Source organism: Manduca sexta, chromosome 23, assembly GCF_014839805.1.
Source record: "Manduca sexta isolate Smith_Timp_Sample1 chromosome 23, JHU_Msex_v1.0, whole genome shotgun sequence".
Taxonomy (NCBI): domain Eukaryota; kingdom Metazoa; phylum Arthropoda; class Insecta; order Lepidoptera; family Sphingidae; genus Manduca; species Manduca sexta.
The window spans coordinates 5,034,069-5,055,509 of NC_051137.1; the positions used below are offsets into that span (position 1 = coordinate 5,034,069).

General features: G+C 33.7%; 1 protein-coding gene across 1 annotated transcript; it reads left to right on the plus strand.

Annotated features, from left to right (window-relative positions):
- Positions 1-6,839: 6,839 nt before the first annotated feature.
- LOC115452318 (microvitellogenin-like) lies at positions 6,840-11,702 on the plus strand. The gene is made up of 3 exons (XM_037442108.1): positions 6,840-6,874; positions 7,205-8,543; positions 8,819-11,702. Exon 2 carries the CDS (start codon positions 7,251-7,253, stop codon positions 8,520-8,522), a length of 1,272 nt encoding a protein of 423 aa, XP_037298005.1. The 5' UTR covers positions 6,840-6,874; positions 7,205-7,250; the 3' UTR covers positions 8,523-8,543; positions 8,819-11,702.
- Positions 11,703-21,441: the final 9,739 nt, after the last annotated feature.

Consider the following 21,441-nt stretch of genomic DNA (forward strand, 5'->3'; position numbering starts at 1 on the left):
AAAACTTAAACCTCTACAGCGTAGTCAGCAACGTTGAACATTAATTTTTACGTTCATTAACAAATTAAAAATGGAACACTATTTAATAGCCGTCCCCAATTAAACACGTAATTACTTTTTCCATACAAATTCAAGTTTTAAAAGTGCAGTTTTTTTTTACAAAAAATCAAATGTACCACTTGGCATTAAAGCGGCAATTGCATCTCTTTACTCCCTTGGCAAGAAAATGTGGAACAGCTGTTAAATGAGGTCAATAGTGTCTTGAAAAATATATTGCTAACTCGTTATAGCCACGAAAGTACATATAATTTTCGACATGTAATTTTGCACAAGGCCAGTAAATCAGCAGGTGGGTCTTGATGCTACGAAATTATTTTCAATGATCATGTAGAATGCCACAGAAATAATGGGACGAGCTTTCTGAAAATATTTTTCGAGTATGAAAGGAGATTTTGTAGACATCTGGAATCTCAGTAATAACTGATCGGTAAAAGTCAAAGTTGTCTTCTAAGGTTTTCTATTAAACCATAATACCACTACGGTCGATCAGGTCTACTCATGCTTCAACAAACTTCGATGTTAATTTCACTAGATTTAAAAACCAATACTGTTACGCTTAATGTGACCCTCATGGATTGTAAAAAATACAGTGTCTATTACAGAAAAAACAGATTGATTCCGAGCTTGGTTTACTTGGGCCATGGATAATGATCGCTACTCGGACGGATTCCACAATGATACAAAGAAAATTAAGTCTAAAAACTCTCATTAGCTCTGGTAACTACTTTGACATAAATAATTCTGCTAAAACGTTGAAGTTGATTTTATTTTAAGAACTTTATTTTTTAAGTAAGTATTGAATAATGTCCCCTGAAGTATTAAAATGATTTCCGAGTAAAAGCGAAGGACTACAGCAAAAAAAGATAATATAATGTAGCTTTCAATTAAGAGCCCGGACAGGAAAAATTATGTAACTGAAATTGTTTTTAAGTATCAGCTATGGCCTGCGACTGTCGATTTTGTGATATTACTTTATCAATTTTGAATCGCCGATAAAATTTTCATATGTGAAGTGAATAACCTTCATCTAAGCATTCCTTAATGGATTTTAATAAAGTTCGAACCAATTCCAAATACCTTTCAGTGTTTTTGAATCTCGAACTGCAGGTCATATGAATTCTTCAATTAGAAACATTGGATCGAACATCACAATTTAATAAATGACGTCAACCGACGAATGTTTCCAACCACATCCAATTAACAACATTTAACACTATTTAATCCATGAAAAACAACATGGATAGTTAGATAAGTAAAACGGCACGGGTCGCGGGGTCCGCATTAATCTGTTTAAATTCCGTTCCTACTCAAATAAATCCTGTTTAAACAACCGTAAAACTGTTCGTGTGCGAATCCCCTTAATCCGCCTGATGTGGATCGACTTTCACTTATTTGCTTTTGACGTCATTACACTTATATCGAGTACAAATTTGGATATTGGTGCGAATTATAATTGCATTTTATACTCATGAGTATTTTCATAATTATAAAAGTGAAGGTAAATAGCTTCATTCATTATTTTATCTCTCTATAAAAATGCTTGTTACATTAAAATTTAAAGACACAAAAACCAAAAGGCCAAATCGTCTTAGCGCTAGCAGGCATAAAACGGAGTAGGTCTCGATTTCGATATCCAGGTATATTAACCAAAGTTAGAACAAGTTATTCAATTGGAAAATGGGCATGAGTCGAGTTTCTTGTTTTGTTAGTATCAGAAACTAGGCGCCCCCATGAGTTGGCACTTGCGTTGTTAGTATTAGTTGCCTTCCCTTACCATTCAGTCCCAAAACCAATATACGCGTATCGCGCAAATATTTGTCTCTGTGCGGTCTCTAGTTTCACGGAAGCAGTAACTAGCTTAAATGTATGAGATATCATTCTGTTTGGTATGAAAACAATTCCCGGAATTTGAATAATTTACAAGCAGGATAGCTTCTTGAATATGTCTATGTAAGGAAAACGTCTTAAGACGGCTTAGGTTCTAATTTAGAATTTACTCGCTTTTGCTCGCGACTTCGCCGTGTTTTTCCGTGAAAGAAGCTATATATACCCGGAATTAAAAGTAGCATTTATCTTATCCAGGGTCTCAAACTATTACTACGTCAAATTTGATCTAAATCCGTTTGGTATATTTTGAGTTTGTTACGTACAGACACACCGGCGAGGCGGGGAACTTTGATAATATGTAGTGAAGGATAATTGTTTTGAAGAATAATAATTTTCATTATTTATGTTTCGTCGTGTGCGTAACGTCCCGTTATTATTATAGTGATAATAATGACGGGACGTTACGTTAGTGAAAATATTTCAGAGCTAGAATTAAACAATTCGTGAATTAATTACCTTATTATTAGTTTTGGATTTAACCTAGCCTCAAATTATTAGTACGTGGAAAATTATGAACGAGGGCACTCTTAAAAGATGTAACGGAAACGTAAAATAAACCCGTGTAATTTGTGAATAGATGAGATAGAATGACAGATCCTAAAGCTAAAATAAAATTCGAAAGCATCATATTGTGCCCAAATTTGCTAACCTTTGAACAAAATATACAATTTACTTATAGGTTCAAAATCTTATCAAAAGGATATGGATATTGTATTTACCACGTGCGTATAATGCGATAACAAAATGTTCATAGTAGGTACCATAAAATATTATTATAAAATGTTTAGAAAAGAAAAAACTACTTTATTAAACGTTGCCATTCGTGCAAATAACTAAAATGTCAATTTATTTCTGCAAACAGGTAATTTTTTTTTTTTTAAATCTTTATTTAAGGAGCTTGGTCGTTATTTCACGACTATGTCGCTCCGTACGTCCAGGTAATTGTGATATCCCAAAATTGTTAATAAAAGTCGAGTTCATAACTGCCCAAATTAAAAATTAATTTCCAAGGCAATATTGCGCAATGCAGAGGTTTAAAACATTTTGGACGCTGGTGACCTACGGCATACTTCCAAAACATTTTTCGCAAATACCCAAAAACATTTGATGGGCAGATACAAAGGGGTTTTATTATAAACATCGGTCTACGTTGACATGAGTTTGCGTCGGGAATATCTCTCGTATTTTGTCAACGCGAGATGCCTAACAGTGTATTTGAATTTCCTAAGAAAATAAACCCACATGTGCGAGAGTGGTGTCGAATAACAAAATTACCCTTATTTTGTTTTGCGTCCCCATTCTTTATCAGCTTTTTTCTGCTGAATGTTCCATTTTATGTTTTTCAACATAAACTAGTATTTTATGTTCTCTTAACGTAGCGCTGGCCGTAGCGAACCTGATACTGTAAAAATAAATTATTAAGGAAAAGGAAAAATGTTTAATATTTTTTCAACATTCGTATTTTTCAGTTACGAATCGGTTCGTAGTGCCGTTTTTATTGAATCGTAGGCAATTAAATTAATGAGATTCGCGTTTCCATGTTTTGGTTTCATTATGCAATATCGATTGCGGTTTCTGCGACAGGGTACAGAGGAATTCCTGCAGGATTTTTTATTTTTCCATAAAAAAGACTCATACAAAGTATGTTTGATTATTCTAAGCGACTGTTTCACAAGTTTTAAGCAATTTTATTTGTCAGTAATCGCATTAAATAGCTAATGTTGATAGATAGCAATAAAGTTTATGATTTGTTAAAGAAAATTGATTATTTAATTTGGACCACAGGGTAAAAAGTGGTTGTAGAGCAAACATAAAAAAAAACAACGAATAGTTAAGTTAACCTTTCATCTCTGGCATAGTTTTTACATGATATATTTTTTCATTTCCCTCAATTTCGTAACAATATGTGAAGACGTGTTTTATTGTCAGTGAGCTCACGAGTTAGGAACATTCGAATAAATTGTACAAAATTATATTTTGTAATTGTATATTATTACAACTTTAGTCTGACGTCTTTGTTGACGATTTATTTTTACTATTATTATACAATGATGAGTTGTTATTTACGAAAATATTTATATTATGCGAGAGTCTGTATGTCGTCAGTATGCAAAAATTGTGTTCAAGATTAGATTAGCTACCGAAATTACTAAGCTTATCCATGTAGCCGTTAATTATTTTATTCGAAATTCTAAGCGACGTTTAGAAATTCTCTTGTCATTTACTTTTATAAAAACAGTCTGTCTTTTAGTGCAAACAGTACTAAATTCGACGATACGATGTTCTAAAATAAACTCTACTATGATAAGTTTTATTTTTATATGACGCGTATAAAATTCTTATGGTTGTGTTATACGACCCAAATTAGATAAGAGTTCATATCGGTGGGGTTTCATATCGCTGCGGGTCAAACTGACAACGAATTTAATAGTCTACATAGTTGTTAAAAAACGTAAAAAGTGCAGTACAGTTTCATTGCCACGTAATGAAAAAAAATATAGAAATAATATGCAAACTAAATGTTGTATAAAATTAAATTAATTAAGTTTAAAAAGAACTCTTCACTGTTTCATTTACTATGGTCAACCCCTAACGATACTACGGGAGTGAGTATGTGTCTTGGCTACATACATACTAAATATGCCTGAACTATTGCATGCACTAGATTTTTTAGAATCATAAACATAGGAAGGAGCGATGACTGGTGTGACAACCTGTGCTAATAGAATTAGTAGGGAATAAGATTATACTACAAATAAAATGCCTCGGTGACGTAGTTGTTTTACGGTACGACTGCAGTGCTGAGATCGAGGGTTCGATCCCTCGATCGGACAAAATGATATTGAGTTTTTCTACATAGTATCAGTCCGGAGTGTAGACGTTATGCCCGATATGGCGATAGACTCGCCTCCTATCACATTATGGGACTGAACACGAAAAAAATGGGTTCACTAGTTGCCTCTGCCTACACCTCTGGTGGCAAAAGGCGTGTGCAGCCACGTGCGCGTGTGTTTGTGCGTAAACAAAGTGTAGTAATGTTTGGCGTTATCAAATCAAATTATGTTGAAATTAAAAGTTAATATCGAGTTTTGTTTCTATAACAAAGTTGTTAAAGGATTTAAAGATAATTCTAGTCGGTTCAAGAACTTAGTGAGGGATTCTGGTTATATTAGTACGACAAATTAAATCAATTTCAATTCAATTCAAAAATAAACGAATAACTATAAACAAATATTACTTAGTTTTCTCTGTTGTTACTATTGACATTAGTTAACTTCCTAGAATCAATAGGTAAGGTTAGCGAGCCCGATTCCATTTTTGCAATCACGATGTTTCTAATCGAAGGACAGCTTTGGTAGCTGTATAGATAAATAGGATTTTTTACTTACTCTTTTACCTATACGACTGTGAAAAAATAGGGTCCCCTGATTTTACGCAAATTGTGTAATTCAACGATGGAAAGTCCATAACTTTTTGTGAATAAATATGCACATAGATACACTTTAAAGTTACCAGCACCAATATTGACACCCAGTAGCAGGAGCTACTGCCCAGAACTTTAGCACTTATTATGCAAAACAAGACAATGCGGGCGACCGCATTAATACTAACTAATGAATACTCAGATTATTTATTGTGCTATATTTAAACTTAAGTATCATTTCAATAGCGCAATATGTCCTCGCAATAACTAAAATCCGATTCTAACACTCAACCAAAACTCTTTGAATTCAAAGCAATAAAACGAATGTGGCGTCAACCGTCACAGTAATAACTGGTGACTGAGTCAGCAAAGCTGGTTTAAGTACATGGTGGCGCGAAAGTGTTCGTCATCGGAAAAATTGCGGGCGAGTATTGCTGACTCGGTGGCGGCTGGCGCTATGATGAAGCGAACACGTGTTGCTGTCTCAGCACCCGTTGTTCATTAGACGCGGAATCGCGGTGTCAAATGCGAATCATTTACGAGCCGTTCTTACCAACTTTTTAAATTGAGAATTTGGTTTAAATGAGACTGGAGGTGTTTTCAAATATGTTTGGTGATTACAAGTGTATACGGTCGTATGTGTACGGTCATAACGCGGTTTTACGAATAAGGGCTATGGAAGAATATTTAAGGTAAGTAAATGCGTGCTCAGAGCGATATCCTAGCTTTTATGACGGACTTTTAACTTACCTCTTTCTGCCTCAGTATCTTAGTTGTAGTTAGCGTAGTTATATTGCGTGCACAGTACGCCTATTGCTCTGAAGTCCCAGGCTCGAATCCCAAGTCGGGCAATTTTTTTTTCTGCTTAGTAATCGATAACGGCTTTTTCTTGTAGCCCTGTGGCTATGGCTCGCTATTGAGCGAATTTTAAATCGTAAAACGCTTGCGCCCTGAACAACTCACTCTACTAACATATATTTAAACTATTTTATGTCAATCAACAAGTAAAGTATTTGTTTGTTTAAATATTATTTATTTTAATAGTTTGCATACCGGAATTAAAAATGGAAAGCCGGTAAGAATAAGTTTATATGGAATTTTTGCCACTGATCGCTATAGAGATTTAGTGACTTATTTATTATTTTTTATAAAAATAAAAAAATAATAAATAAAAATAAAAAAATAATAAATAAGTTATATATGTTTTCTTTTTTTTATTTCGGGAAAGTACGCAATAGAACTATTATATCGGTAAAGATATTTCAAGCGCGCGAAGCAAAACCTAGTTAACAAATAGGTACATTTTAGTTTTTACGTTGCGGTAGTTGTTTTTAGTTGATATCATTTTATCTATTTTTATTTATTGTCTTTGTTAAAGTGGTTTTGTCTAAAACCACATTCAAATGATAATTGATAACAGTATGTATATTATAAAACATTTGCATTTATATATAATGAGAACATAGCACACTGAATATTTGGTTGATTGACATTGGGTGCTTGGTATGTGTGCTATACAATTTTAATTGCTTTTGAAAAGGAATTTGATGAAGATTCGTACCATTGTACATTAGACATCTTCATTTTTTTTTCCAAAGTATTATTAGACATCTTCATTTTTTTTCCAAAGTAATGAATGATTGATTGCTTCATTTATTTATGATGTATTTCATTGACCTGACTCCCAAAATTTGCGTTTATTATGGTATTAATTTTAATTGATAATTTTTGTATTATAGCGAGGTCAAAATATTTTCAAGCTTTTTAAGATAGGTATTAAATTAAAATTTGAAAAAATGTGTTATGCAAACTAATTTACTGTTTTTATTACAGACACGTCAAGGTTTACTATACGACGAAATTTATACAAATTAAGGCAATGGAATCTGCAAAGTGGAGAATCGCTGTACGTCCAAACTATGACGTCAATACAGATTTAAATTATCCATATTCAGAACTGCCATACGTCGGCGAATACCACCTTGTGAGAATACCTACCGATAACCAGCTCGTGGAGCACGTGGACTACTGGGGAGAGGGCAGGATCGAGACTAGTTCAGGAAACAGCGGCTTTCGCAACTGTTACAATGTCAACCGCCAGTACCAACTAGTCAGTAACGGGACTGACAGAAATAAGAAGATTCCCAACCGAATACCGGTGTTTGACGAGAATATGTGCGACACTTCCAGCTATATCAAAAGCAACTCCGTCAAGTTAGTAACTCTGATGGGAGCACCCATCATCGAGCGCTGCGCTAGAGATATAGCTCGTATTGTAAACTCTGAAGTGGGAATCGTTGTCGTCTTCGGATTTGACAATGACTCCGCAGACATTCGACGGCTAAGTACAGCTTTGAGTGATTTAAATATGTACTACTGTCCAGGATATGAATTATCGGATCATTTACTAGGCTTGACGTTATTCGATAAATATAGAGCATACGTGAATGCAAAAGAAATGGAGAACCAGCTCTATGAGGCAGTCACCGGTTGGAGCTTCGATACCGCGGTAAAGATTAGTCAATCTTTGAAGGAGAGTGGTGGCGGCTCAACAATAGTTGATGTAGTTAACAAGCTCCTTCAGCAAGGTATACGAGCCACAACGCCATTTGCTTACAAACTTTGGAACTCTGGCGAGAAAGAGATAGTCAACAACTACTTCCCCGATGCTTTTAAATTGATCTTTAATGGAGATAATATAAAAATTGTAAGTAATTATTACAACATGGCGTTGAAATTGGATGCTAATGTTGACTACTACAATGATAGATTAGGATGGGGTGATAAAAGCGACCATTCAAGTAATAGAGTCAGTTGGACACTGCTCCCAATTTGGGAAAACAATAACGTAATCTTCAAAATAAGAAACAACGAACACAGTATGTTTCTAAAACTGGACGTTAATGTTGACTCTTATGGAGATAGGAAATGCTGGGGCTCCAACTCCTCGAACGAACTCAGGCACACCTGGAAACTGGAGCCGGTGAAGCTGCAGGGTAATGTAGTGTTCTTTATAGTGAACTGTGAATATGACCAGGCTCTGAAACTGGATGCTAATGTAGACTCGTATGGAGATCGGCTGCTGTGGGGCAATAATGGAAACGTTGTTAATAACCCTCGGTACTTCGGGTGGCTTGTGCAGAGTTGGTAGATATATCATACACAAATTAAGGTGGTAGCTCCATTTTACATTGTTTCGCAGTTGAAAGAAAATGTAAAAATAATTAATAATCATGGATATTTCTGCCTTTAAAATTTCGTCATATTAAATTTTAAAGGCCGAAATATCCATGATTATTAATTATTTTTACATTTTTCTTTCAACTGCGAGAACTAATCACTAACTAGACGTGAATTTAAATTCTTTACTTGCCAATACTTGTTTAGTTACCCAGATTAAAGCCGAAACAAAATGTATGAAAATGGACCTTGAGCTACCACCTTAAGAAGAATATTTTACTACGTTCACAAAAAATGATAATTTTTGTCTGAAGTTGTCTGGTAAAGGTCGCAAATATTCGATTAGTCAATATTAATAGAAGTAAAAAGTTAATATTTTATAATTAAAGAATAAAAATAGCATTAATTCCTAGGTTAATACCAATTTCACATACACAAACAATAAAGTAGATATTAAATAAATATTTGAATTATTTGATTGAGTGGTTTTCATTCATGATTAGTTTTTGTTATGTTTCTGTGAGAATATCTTTTCTAGTAGGAGTTAGTCCATGACAGAATAGCATTTTATGATTGAAATGATGTTTAACTAGCGATCCACTTCGTCGTCGTCGGCTTCGTACTAGTAGCAAAATGTATATTATGTTTAAATTTTTTGACATTTTCTTTGTCTCCGCGCACTTCATCTATAGGCTTATATTGGCTTATAGTTCCACGATCAGGTAGGAATTTGCACCCAATATAGTGAAAACCTCGCCGTCTATTACATCAGAAGATGAAATATACAAAGCGAAATGTGGGCGCTTTGGTTGAGGTAAAAGGTGTCTGGCTCCACTTTCGGAGAAAAGGCGTAATATATGGTTTTGTTTTTTCTTATATCATTAAACTTGAACAAATGTAATAAAACGAGCTAATGCGATAAATAATTATCGCTTATTCTTCAATGCACAATTTCCTAAATATAAGAGACTAAAACGTTAGCTAATACAGTAGTATTAGCATACCGGTACGCTTCACCTAAATAACGTCGTTAATCCAAAAAGTACCGGCGACTGCGAGTTTTACCAGTACAAACGACGTAATCATTCTGTTTTATGATATGGACACAATTTTAGTTTGTTCTTTCCTTATCTCCATAAAGTTCCAGAACATAAAGTTTACGGAAGTCTCAATTGATTCTATCTACATCACTCTTTACTGCGTCGCTTTGATGAACTTCATTTGTGTCGTTGTCATGAAACTGCTAAATAAACTGTATTTAATATAAACGAATTCGACAAATGTACATAAATCTCAGTCTCTACTAAGATTGGAGTTTCTATTGTACATATTAAGAGGAGAGGAGAGAGGAGACTTTACGTCGAACAAAATCCAAACCCGAAAATATGATTTTCGGATTATAAAAGCTTTTGTTAAAGAATCCATAATTAAGTTCCTTTGTTTTTTAATGAAAGTTTAAGTCAGACAAGTTACATGTAACTATAGCGAAGTACTTTAACCTCAAAATAGAGTTTCGACTAAATATTAAAATATTCATTATGATAATACTTTAGATTGCTTTTAAAAATATTTGTAAGGCACCGCTTAATGTTAATTGTATAAAAAACTCGTCTTTTTAAAACGAACACTCTTATCTTAAATGTGTGGCCTTTAAAAATAAAGGGCCGTTTTACGGGAGTTAATGCGTGTACTATCAAAATGTTTGTAAAGCGCGAACAAGGCGAGGAAAGTCCTCACAAAAATTGGAATAACCAGAGCGGATTTCGCGGCAATTATCTGTGTCTACGGTCGTAATTAGCGGCGACTCGCGCGGGATACGCTTTGATAAGAAGCCTAAGAATATAATAATGGCTTGAGACTACACCATTCGCATAATTAGCGCGAGAATACGCTCGAGATATCTCTTTGTGTCGCCAAGAATTCTCTAGAAATTCTTGATATATCCAAGTATAATTAATGGTAGAGCAACATTATGTTGCAGACACTGTAGATCCACCTATATTATCTTTTATATTAAAATATCTGTGGCACTCAAATAGTAGACCGTTTGAATTAATGAGGACCTTTTGTCATTTCTATCTTTAAGTGGATCGAAATTTATTAGGCGCTTATTGGATTTCAGTTCAGAATAAAATAACGTAAAGATTGGAACATATTTTTTGTAGTTTTGAAGTACAATTTATGGATTCGATTATAAGTTATGATTATATTATTATGTTGTTGTATGAGATTACGATTACAATGATTGGTAATTCAGAAAATATAAATTCAATTGACATTAACACAACAGTAACAAAAAAAAAATGCTTTTCCATTTTAGAAAACACATGTGAGTTAACAATTTGTGACCATCTTATCATGGGACAGATACAAAAACCAGTACAATAAATTTCTCACATATATATATGTTCTATTGTTTAATATCCGAGTTATTCATAACAAAATTGTAATATTAGAAATATCAATACAGATTGTAAAGGACCATAACCATTTGAAGATATATCCAGTGTATTTATCCACTTACCACAATAACTAATTGAATTACAGAATATACAACTCGAAGACATCAAATTTACTTTGGCTCATGATTTCAATCCATTAAATAATTACATTAAGGACTGCTGAAGAGTTTATTTGTGTTGGAAATGTCAGTGAAACTGAGTAAAAAGTTTATACTCAACAAACAGTAACATCGGCACATGGATCGCTAGTAGGAGTTTTGCGGGGAATGATGAGACGACCCTTCCTTGTTTCTGCAAATACTATTTCCACCTGCTTCAACCGCAATGGGACGTAGACACAATTTATTTCATTGAAATCCGAAAAACAATTTCGAGTACAAAGTTTAAAACAAAAATACAATGCAGTATTTTATTTTATTTTGCGTTCGTATATTTCGGGTTCGTTTAGAAATATGTTGTTTTATTTTCTAAATGAGCCTAGTAGTCGGTTGGATATGTGTTCGATGTAAAATGGAGAATCCTCTAAACAGATTTTGAAGAAATTTGTCCTACATGTAGACCATGTCCTTAAATGATAAAGTAGTTTTATTCTGAGAAAGAAGATACGGAGAGGAACTTTTGTTTCATAAAATGATTTTCAGCCAGAAAAATCCCGGAGCAATCTAGTGTTATTATAAATTTCTTGGAGAGTTAAACATGGGTTCATATTCACTAACTTCACTTAGTTAAGTACGGAGCAATGTCGTGACAATAAGCCTGTTTCTCAGTGCTTTCGGCATGACAGCCTTTGTAGTTGCTCCGATATTATCGAAACTAGGCCTCCTGTGACCTCATAGTGTTGTTTGTGAATGTTAGTGTAAGTTTATATATAGCTTACTTTAATACGCATTTGTCAACATTTCCAAGAAACTGAGTTACTTGCAACCGCAACAGACTTAATCAGTAAGAAAAATAGCGCAATATTTTCTAGCTTCCTTTTCCATCGCTGCGGTGGGAGGTAAAAACTAAGCCGGATTATTCCAGATCCGTGTCGGCTACAATTAGGTAAAGCTTTAGTGCAAATTGAGGAAATGTGATGTTTCTCAAACGCTAAATTTATTCACAGAAATGTATAAATGCTTCTCGAAATCGTTGTGAGTGTTTTGATAAATTCAAGAAAAACTCAGCCTACTTAAGTCAGTTCTTTTTGAGATTTAATTTAATTTGGCTAATGAAGTCGGCATCCTTCATTATTCTTTATTTTTATCGACATTTACAAAGATACTTTTACAAATAACGTCGTTACGTTTTCTTAAATGACTAAACTGGAAGTAGAAAAGATTCTCTAATGCGAGTAATATTCTCTAATTGGCTACGCGCCCAATCTTATTAAAATTAAACTTAAACCTGAATACAATAAAATTCGTGCTCTAAAGTTTTCCTTGGAGAACAAACGACGTGATTAGCGACTACCTGATGAGCATTCTCTTGGGAATATGAAATGAAATCAAGTATTTCATGCAAATATTACTTTATTTTTATTTTACGCAAGATAAAAATAAAGCTATATTTTAGAAATCTAATAAAGAGTCATTTTGACATTGCGTTACTTAATGAAACCACATACTTATCTTCTTGAAATATGTATTGAATAAGTTACTCGAACAGTAGACGTAAAAAAATATAGAGTTTCGAAAAAATAAACATCAATAAGAAGTATTTTTAACTTTAAACACATTATTGCCACTACTACTACTCTAAGAGAATTCGGTGCAGTAACAACATTACACTTTCAGTCACAACTATACTTACACAAACGCTATTCGTGTACTTAACTACAAAATCAAAGAATCAGAAGAATAAAACTTGGAACTTTGGTGAAATCTTTCGGTACTCATTGATTATTATTAGCATAATATAAACAGAGGTCAAGACGAGCAGTTTCATTTATTAACGCAATCCTAAAATAACTCTATATAAACGAGTTTTAAAATGCCACTAAGTAAGAATAAAGAGCGAAATAAAAATATTGTTTAATTACATAAACACATTCATATACATCGTATATAGCATAATTATCATTCCTGTCGTCGTGTAACGAGCACCATAATGCTGGTACCAATTCTTCAAAAACCTATCGAACGTAAATACGTCGAATCAAAAAACTCACTTATAGATGATTCGATCTGACTCGAACTATTAAGAACATACCATAGACGAAAGGAAAGATATTATAATATGCTGAATTGATAAGGGAAGGTTGGTATCGCGTAAAATCTCATCGGCATTGACGTATAGGGGTGTAGTGTGCTCAATGTTCGTCTCGAGTCGCGACCCACTTCCTAACCCCGACAGGCGGGTCCGTTTTTCTCCGACCGGAAATGAGATTTCCCGACAGATATAATGGCTTTTCGCGGATAACGTCATGCGAGCTTTGAGTTTTTAGAAATATCGTTTGAATAATTCAATCCCTAAAGTTTTGGGTTACCTTGAAAATTTGGTTTCGTGTCGCCTTGGGCTTACACGTTTTTAAATTAGTTTGTAAAGTGTGTTTTAATTTTGTTGATTGCTTGCCCTGGATGCAAAGATGTACAATAAGAATTAATATTACTAAAATAAAACATTTATCACCTTAAATGGGAACATTATTCAATCTCTATTTGGTTTGTTTTTCTATAGCCAAATAAAGTCCATTCCTGACATAGGTCTATAATGATGTCGTAAGCGAAATATAATTAACGATGCATAACATTATGACAGTGGTGGTAGGTATATGTGAGAGTTTGTGTAGATACCACAGTTATGTCTATTTCTGCCACCAAGCAGGAGTGTGTAGTCACTGTTGTGTTCCGGTTTGAAGGACATTGTAGCCAATGTAACTACTGGGCATAATAAGACTTAACATCTCATGTTTTAGGATGGTGCGCGCAGTGGAATACTAAACAATATTTTGTAATTCAAGGTGTTGGATGGTGTTTCTAATGTTCATGGGCGGTCGTATCGCTTACCATCAGGCGAACGGCAAGCTTGTCTTGTTATTCAAGCAGCAATAAAAAAAAAATTGGCCATTGCGACACCGTCAAGTTAAAAAGTTTATCGGTTATCCTTTGGGGCTGAAATTTTTCCGGGATCAATACTATCCTATTTCCTTCCCCAGGTTTCAACTTATAGAAACAACAAAGTTGGCATGGCTTGCAATATTAGTATGAATAATGCTTATATATTGTTGTTCTTAGGGTTCACTTTTGAACTTAACGGTAGTGATCGCAAAGTATAAATCGGTATTACCGGCACGTGCATTTAGTGGGTTTGTGGGTTTATTTCATTTGCGAGCCGTGAAGAGCTCCCAAAGCGCAAGGCACTCGACAATTTACAGCTGAAAATTATTCTAGATAAATGCAAGGGTTATTAAATTTCGCTCTACTCATGTACTTATTTCTCGACGGATTAATGTGCGTTAATAATATTTATGGTATTTCGCAGCGGATCCAATGTTGGTGTAGTTTTAATGAATGGAAAGGAATAATATTATTCAACGTTCGTGAAATGAATAAGCGATGTACAGCAGAGGCAGAAGTGCTCTCGTTTCAAGTGTTTGTTCGTATGAATTTTCTATAGCAGGCTAAATGCGTAGGTATTAGTCAATGGATAGCTATAGCGATTGTTGGACTTTGTTTTAATTTATTTCATTAATTTTGCTGTTCAGATAACAAATGTTAGACGCGCGTAAATAATACACCTGTTTGTATGTATTTTGATTGGGATATCAACATGCTAACGTGCGCTAGTGCATGTAGTTGTTAATGCGTTTTGCTAGCGGGTCTCACGCTTGTTACCTGAACGGCCTTTTATAATAATATCAGCTTTGTATGAGGCTTTGTCCCACTGGTAGGCACAGGCTTCCTCTACCAAGGTTTAGGTCTAAGAATAATACGTTTAATAATAGATTGAATTCATTATGCTTCTTACTATATGAAAGACGTATTAATAGCTAAGTAAAAATAATCTAGCAAGTATTTTACATGATACGTAAATCTAAAGTGCCAATTCTTTAAACATGAAATTGTGAAGGCTCCTGCTAAAGAAGTTGAGACACACTTTAATTTATTTGCTACTAAATACTATTTATACATTATATTTCGTGTCTATTTAATTCGCTGAATGAAAATGTTTTAGTTAATCTTGTCTTTTAGCTGTATCAAGCGCGCAGTCCTATCCCTAGTGTCACCAGATAAAGCAAGATTTACAGTTATTCTAGAAAATTCGTACACAAACACTAAACAGTCTCTTGGGTTATTTTCATATAATTGTGTTTTTGAATTATTGTCTGTAAAATCTATAGTTTAAAATTAAATAGCAACAAATTCAAAGAACTAATAAGGAGTCTATTTAATTCAAATTAATTAAAATTGCACAATTTTAGAAGCAAATACCTTCGCGAGTATTTTTTTAATATAAGCGTAGCGAATATGGACTTGATTCATTTGATAATATGGTTTAAATATTTTTCATGAACACACACAATAACAGAAGGCAAAGAAAAGGGATTCCATATTGGAATTGGGACGGAGGAAAGGGTTATACAATATTTTTGGGGCTTTGATAATTCCTAGGCGTTAACTTTATGTCAATTTATGTTTCTAACAAATTTATCTCTTAACTTATAAGTGATGTTTTTCCGAGGACAGTCTTAAACGGTAAAAACCAGGAGCAAAACCTAGGACTTTATAAAATTATAACTTTCAGGTAAGGGTAAGTACTGGTGCGTTTCATTTACATAAGTATATTACGCAGATGAGCACTGCGAACTACATTCTATATTTTTACAATCCTTTGTTTCGCGTGGGAAGGTAAACATGTCCCAACGCGATGCATTACAATTGTTGGCTACATAGACTCAGAGCAAGTCATATTTTATTCTAATACCTACCTGTACGTCATAATGTGAAAAAACTAAGGTTTATTTTGTACTTGACTGTATATTCAATATAGAAATTTTCCTATATTTCGTGTCCAGACATAATACATGTGTTAAGTCGTAGGGGATATTGTTAACGCTTAATTATTCTGTCCAAATTATATATTAACTTCGTTATTAACCTCAGCAGGTCACTATCTGACACTCTTCTCAATCTATTCGATATAATAATGAGAACAATAACAATTTGACATTTGATAAATTCTCCACCCATGAAATATTACACACATACCAACGTATGCATGTCCTGGCAGTAACTATGTACAACACAAATTGAGAGTATATGTATTGTTTTGTGATCAAAATAACCATTGTCAAGTTAAAAGTTCGTAACATGAAATGAAAAACATTTCATATTCATGATGAAATGAATATGCATACATTACTAGAAGCAATAAATACCGCTCAATCTAAACACATTTTAAATCTTTTATCATTCATTGGCAAGCTCGAAAGGGGATAGGAAGAAATAAAATTAGCCCTCTACAGGGAAGTAAAGTGAGTTGTCAAGAGCTGGGTCATTAGACGCGGTGACTCTGCGACAAATGGGTTGAATAATGACCATTGCCGTTTTAAACGTTTGACTAAGTGCCGTCTGCGGTTTCAACATAATATTATAAATGTTCTTCTAATTGCCTGAATCCTTAAAACAACTCAATTCGAATGAATTCTGTTAAATTTAAAACGTTGCCATGTTTTCGTACATTTGAGTTTTGTGTCAGTTTAAGCGCTTTAATATTTGTTAGTTAATATGAAAGCAAAGCGTGATGGCGATAAAATAATTGAAATTCCGAATAAATAATTATTGAAACTATGAATAATACTACCTCTATAATATGACACCACAAATTTGGCCAAAAATCTGAGCCCAAAAACGACGTCAATATCATTTCAGTTATCCTAACAGACACAGTGCAGAGTTTAGCAGCATAATGGTTCCGGACTTCCAAATATATAGCTTTATTAGCATCATGGGCCTTACCCGAGATGCATTTGTGCGATCGTTAATGCTTTTGCTAGTAGTTAAGATATATTCTATATCCGCCCGGATAGCGACTACCGTACATAATAGGTGTTAAAACCCGCCATAGTGGCCCATGTGAGTGTATCACGTTCCGGGATCAGCCTGCATATGTCCGGGTCCAACAGGCCGGCATAGTTATTTTAAGTGTCGAGAAGTAATCATATCTCGTCAGTCGACATTTTATTGGGCGACTTTAGCGTGTATGTATAAAAAAAATGACTTATTTTTCGGTAAGAAAAATAAGTCATTGTATTGGAGTGCAATATCCGAATTATCTCTCTCTAGGATATGTCAATATTATACAATACTATATATGATGGTAAACAAAAAAAGAATATAGGAATTTCATATCCTAGCAATAAGTCACTTAAAAAAATCTAAAGCATAGATAATAAACAGAAAAACGTAGAAAGAGAGTAGAATACTAAAGTTTTTGCATCATGTCCTTGGCCTCTGTAAGTTTAATGATGCGAGCAAGATGATATTCGACGAGTTTTAATTTGTGCGTGGTAGTTACGACTTCAAAAACATATTATACCTTCTATATTGATCAAAATAAGTTAACTGCTCTAAACAACAATAAAAAAAAAACAATTTGCTTTTTTCTTCTTCTCTGTATCATGTACTGTAGTAGTTTATACCTTAAACTGATTTTAAAAAGAGCATCACCAGAGTTTCTTGCCCGTTCTTCTCTGGTGAGAACTGTTTCCGAACTGGTGGCAAAGTTAATATTGACGGAATCTTAGTAATATATCGTCGTTGTAGGTGGAGAACTAAACAACTCGGATTTTGGCCATTTTGGACTTTCATCACTTTTGTGTTGCCCAAAACATGGCGCATATTTTGGCGTAACAAGCATTTCATTATCTTATCCCGTTTCGAAATTATAGCGTTTTTTATGTTAAAAGTGGAGAAATAAATATATTCAAATATATATATTTTGTTGTAGAAAAAGTAAATAATTAAATAATAAAATCAATAAACTGCGACTTATAATCTGTTCAATGGTAAAGAAATTAAATAAAATGAGTTGTTTAATTCTTTCTCGAGTCTATTGTTTGTAAACAAAATTAATCAAGTGTGTAGAAGAACTAAACAACTTGATTTGTTTAATTTAGACATTGAAAATCCTAATGGTATTCACTTTAATAAACTCTATAATTGTAATTATTTAACCTTATAATTACTTTACCATATGGTTTCTAGTGTGGCAAAACTAAATAACTATACGAGTTATTTAGTTTATTTCAGCAAACTTACAAAGTTTTTATTTTTTTATATTTTTATTCTGCAGGTCGGAGTTTTTTTTGTTAATGCATAATATAATAGATAATAATACCTAAGATATATAAAAATACCGACATTAAAATTATTTATAGTTTTTTAGTAATGCTTAAAAATAACGAAAAAAAACAGTTAATCGCGTTTATCTCGAAACTAGAAATTTTGAGTTATTTAGTTCTCCACCTACAACGACGATATAATATTTTGCGGATTCAAATAAATCATTTCATTTAAAAACGACGTGTATTATAAGCGCCCTCCCTGGAATTTCTGTCTTGTAGTGGATACAGAAAAATAAACAAATAGATTGTGATATTTTTTTTTATCTATTATAACAAGTTGCCATTTGAACACTTGATTCTCAAAGGATATTTTTTATTTTCAAAGAACCTTTGTCTGCTAATGGGAATATTTTTTCTTTGTAGAGTAGTAGGACTGGAGTGACAACCTTTGAACTTAACGCCTCAGACGACCAACTAGGATGGCCTCATTTGGATGTCTGTATATAAAAATAACATTGTTCGAACGTGATATCTATTTTGACTGTTATTTTTACCAACCAGAAGTACTTAATGGTTTACAATTTTAAGTTCTACACGATATCTGTTTTATTTTAGACAGAGATTACAACTTTTCACCAACCTTCCACCACCATGAATGCTGTTAAGCATCATCTTATTGCTGCGATATAATGTAATGAAAAATAAGTTTTTTAGGTTTTTATTGCCTTTGTATCTAGGTAGTTAGGAGTTTTGTTTCTGAATTCCAATGCACGTTTAAAATAAACATAAAAGATATAATATGAAATTATAATAAAATACAAAATCAAATTCAAAACCATAAATAAACTATCAAGTTAGAAACCAAAATGCTTATCTAAACTCAAGAGTCAGCAAATAAGCTTTGTTTCGAACTAATTCAACATTCTGTATGTAATTTAACCCCTCGGAGGAGTTATCTTGAACGCCAATACAAAGCAAGAGGGATTCTGCCTCCAGAGTGCGTTCCGAATACCAACCTATTACACAAATCCTTCTCAGCACGAAGTCGTACAAGTGCACACCTAACAAAGTTTGAAGCGCTTCATATCAGAAATATCTCACGTAATTTACATAGCAGGTTTCGAATATTCCAGCTTTACTTTCTTAATCGGACTCTTGCTACACCAAGATTGTTTCTTGGCTTTTGTATCACGTAGTAAAGTATGAACTTTGAATTAAAGTCGTAATTCAGTTTTAAAAATATTTTTATGATATCGTAGCGTTCGTTTACTTGGAAACGTGCTTTTTATGTCAGACTCTTTAGTTGAATAGCTCTTTTTAAGTCATAATTATGATTTTGCAGGAGCAATTTTTAATGGTTCTTTTATGTCTCGACGTAGTTGAAGATGGGTCAGCTTGTGACGAACAAAAATATAAACTTTATGAGGCGAATCGTAATAAGACAGTGCAATAAATAATGAACATGAAAATGAATTTAAATCGACCTGTTTAATTTTCTTTACATTTTTGTGATTTTTTATACTAATTAATGACCAAAAGAACAAGTCACTCACTTCTGTCAATATCAGGACTGCCCATAAGCAGTAGCAATACCACACGAAGATGAACACTGTATTACACGAAAAAATATTAATTAAATTGAATGCTACTATAAAAACGAGCATGAGGCTGGTTTGATATTCAAAAATATACACTTGTAGAAAGGCCCATTAGACTCTGCAATCTAGATTCGATCTCACTGCGTTCGGTTACTAGACAACATAAATACCGCGGTAGAGGCGGGCGTGGTGCAGTCAAAGCATACAAACTTTACGGGCCATTACTAAAAGCGTTCGATATAAGACGGATATTAGTTAAGTGATATTTTATTTGAAAATAGCCGTCATAGAGTTGTAACTAATTGAGTTCTACTTTGATATAATATTATGTGAAGGAAATTTGACAAAAATAAAACTACGTAAGATGCTAAAGGATCATAATTGAGATTTCCAAGAAAGTGTCAGACGTTAACCATTATTATAATTTAAATAACTTTAATGGTCTGTCCAGATTTGCTGAGTAGGTTTAGATTTTGAAATGCTTCTTTTCGTATTGAACTGGTGAAAATAATACATTTTGTTTGTTTATGACATGAATCGAGAATGTTATAGATGAAACATACATACGTGTTGTGTACGTTGGATGATTTATGTTAAATTGTAATTCATAATATACTCGTTGTTCAATGCAATGTCAAAGTAAAATTAAACCCGATATCAATATGTACATATTGAAAAATTCCAATTCAAAATGCAGGCGACTTTTAATTCTCGTCACGTTGTGACAGGAATTTAAAATAACGCATGAGCAGATAATAAGAGCGCGCCAGCCGATTTTTATGGTGCTCGTTGTTTGACGTACAATATTGAAGAGTGCACCAAATTTGGTATTCCATGCATGTCTGCGATTTAGAGATTGCACGATGATTGATGCATGAGAACTTGAAAATTATTACGTTCCAACAGGTGCAAAGCTGTACGTAGTAAGAATGCAAAGGGGATTCTGATAACTAGGGACAGAGTTCCGTAGCCATGCTAATAGTATAAAGGAATTAATATATCCCTTCTAGCCGACTTGAAACTACGGCGGTCAATCTCAACGGAGATCAACCAGATACGCAGATATTGTAATACAAAAGTGTGTACGCAATACACAGGTTCATTCTCTTCCTTCACTCTCATAGTCCGGTGTGATGGTAATCGGACATGACTGGAGAGAGAACAGGCGCAAGACCAACGCTTTCACATGCTTTCTGAAGCAGTCAATAGTATAAGTACTTACCTATTGAGTACAAAATTTAGCTGGTCCATAATATACTAGAGAACTCTCACTCACGTACGTCATTCATGTGAGTTTTTCGCGTTCCGGGACCAGCCCGGGTTATCATAATATCCGGTTTAAACAGGCCGATATTATCTCTGGTCAGACGACAGTCTATCTGGAGTTCATACTCTACTTATCATCAGGTGCAGTAGGACCTGTTCGACGAGCCCGTATTGAAAAATACGTACTTATTTTAAACAGATCCAATCATACACATACAATACGTAAATATCACGCAAAGATGAAATGTGAAATTTTCGACTGCCTGTTGAAAACTCAGATTAATGCGAACAATGCGT

Coding starts and splice junctions, on each gene's coding strand:
- LOC115452318 (XM_037442108.1), top strand. CDS start 7,251: ATGGAATCTGCAAAGTGGAGAATCGCTGTACGTCCAAACTATGACGTC.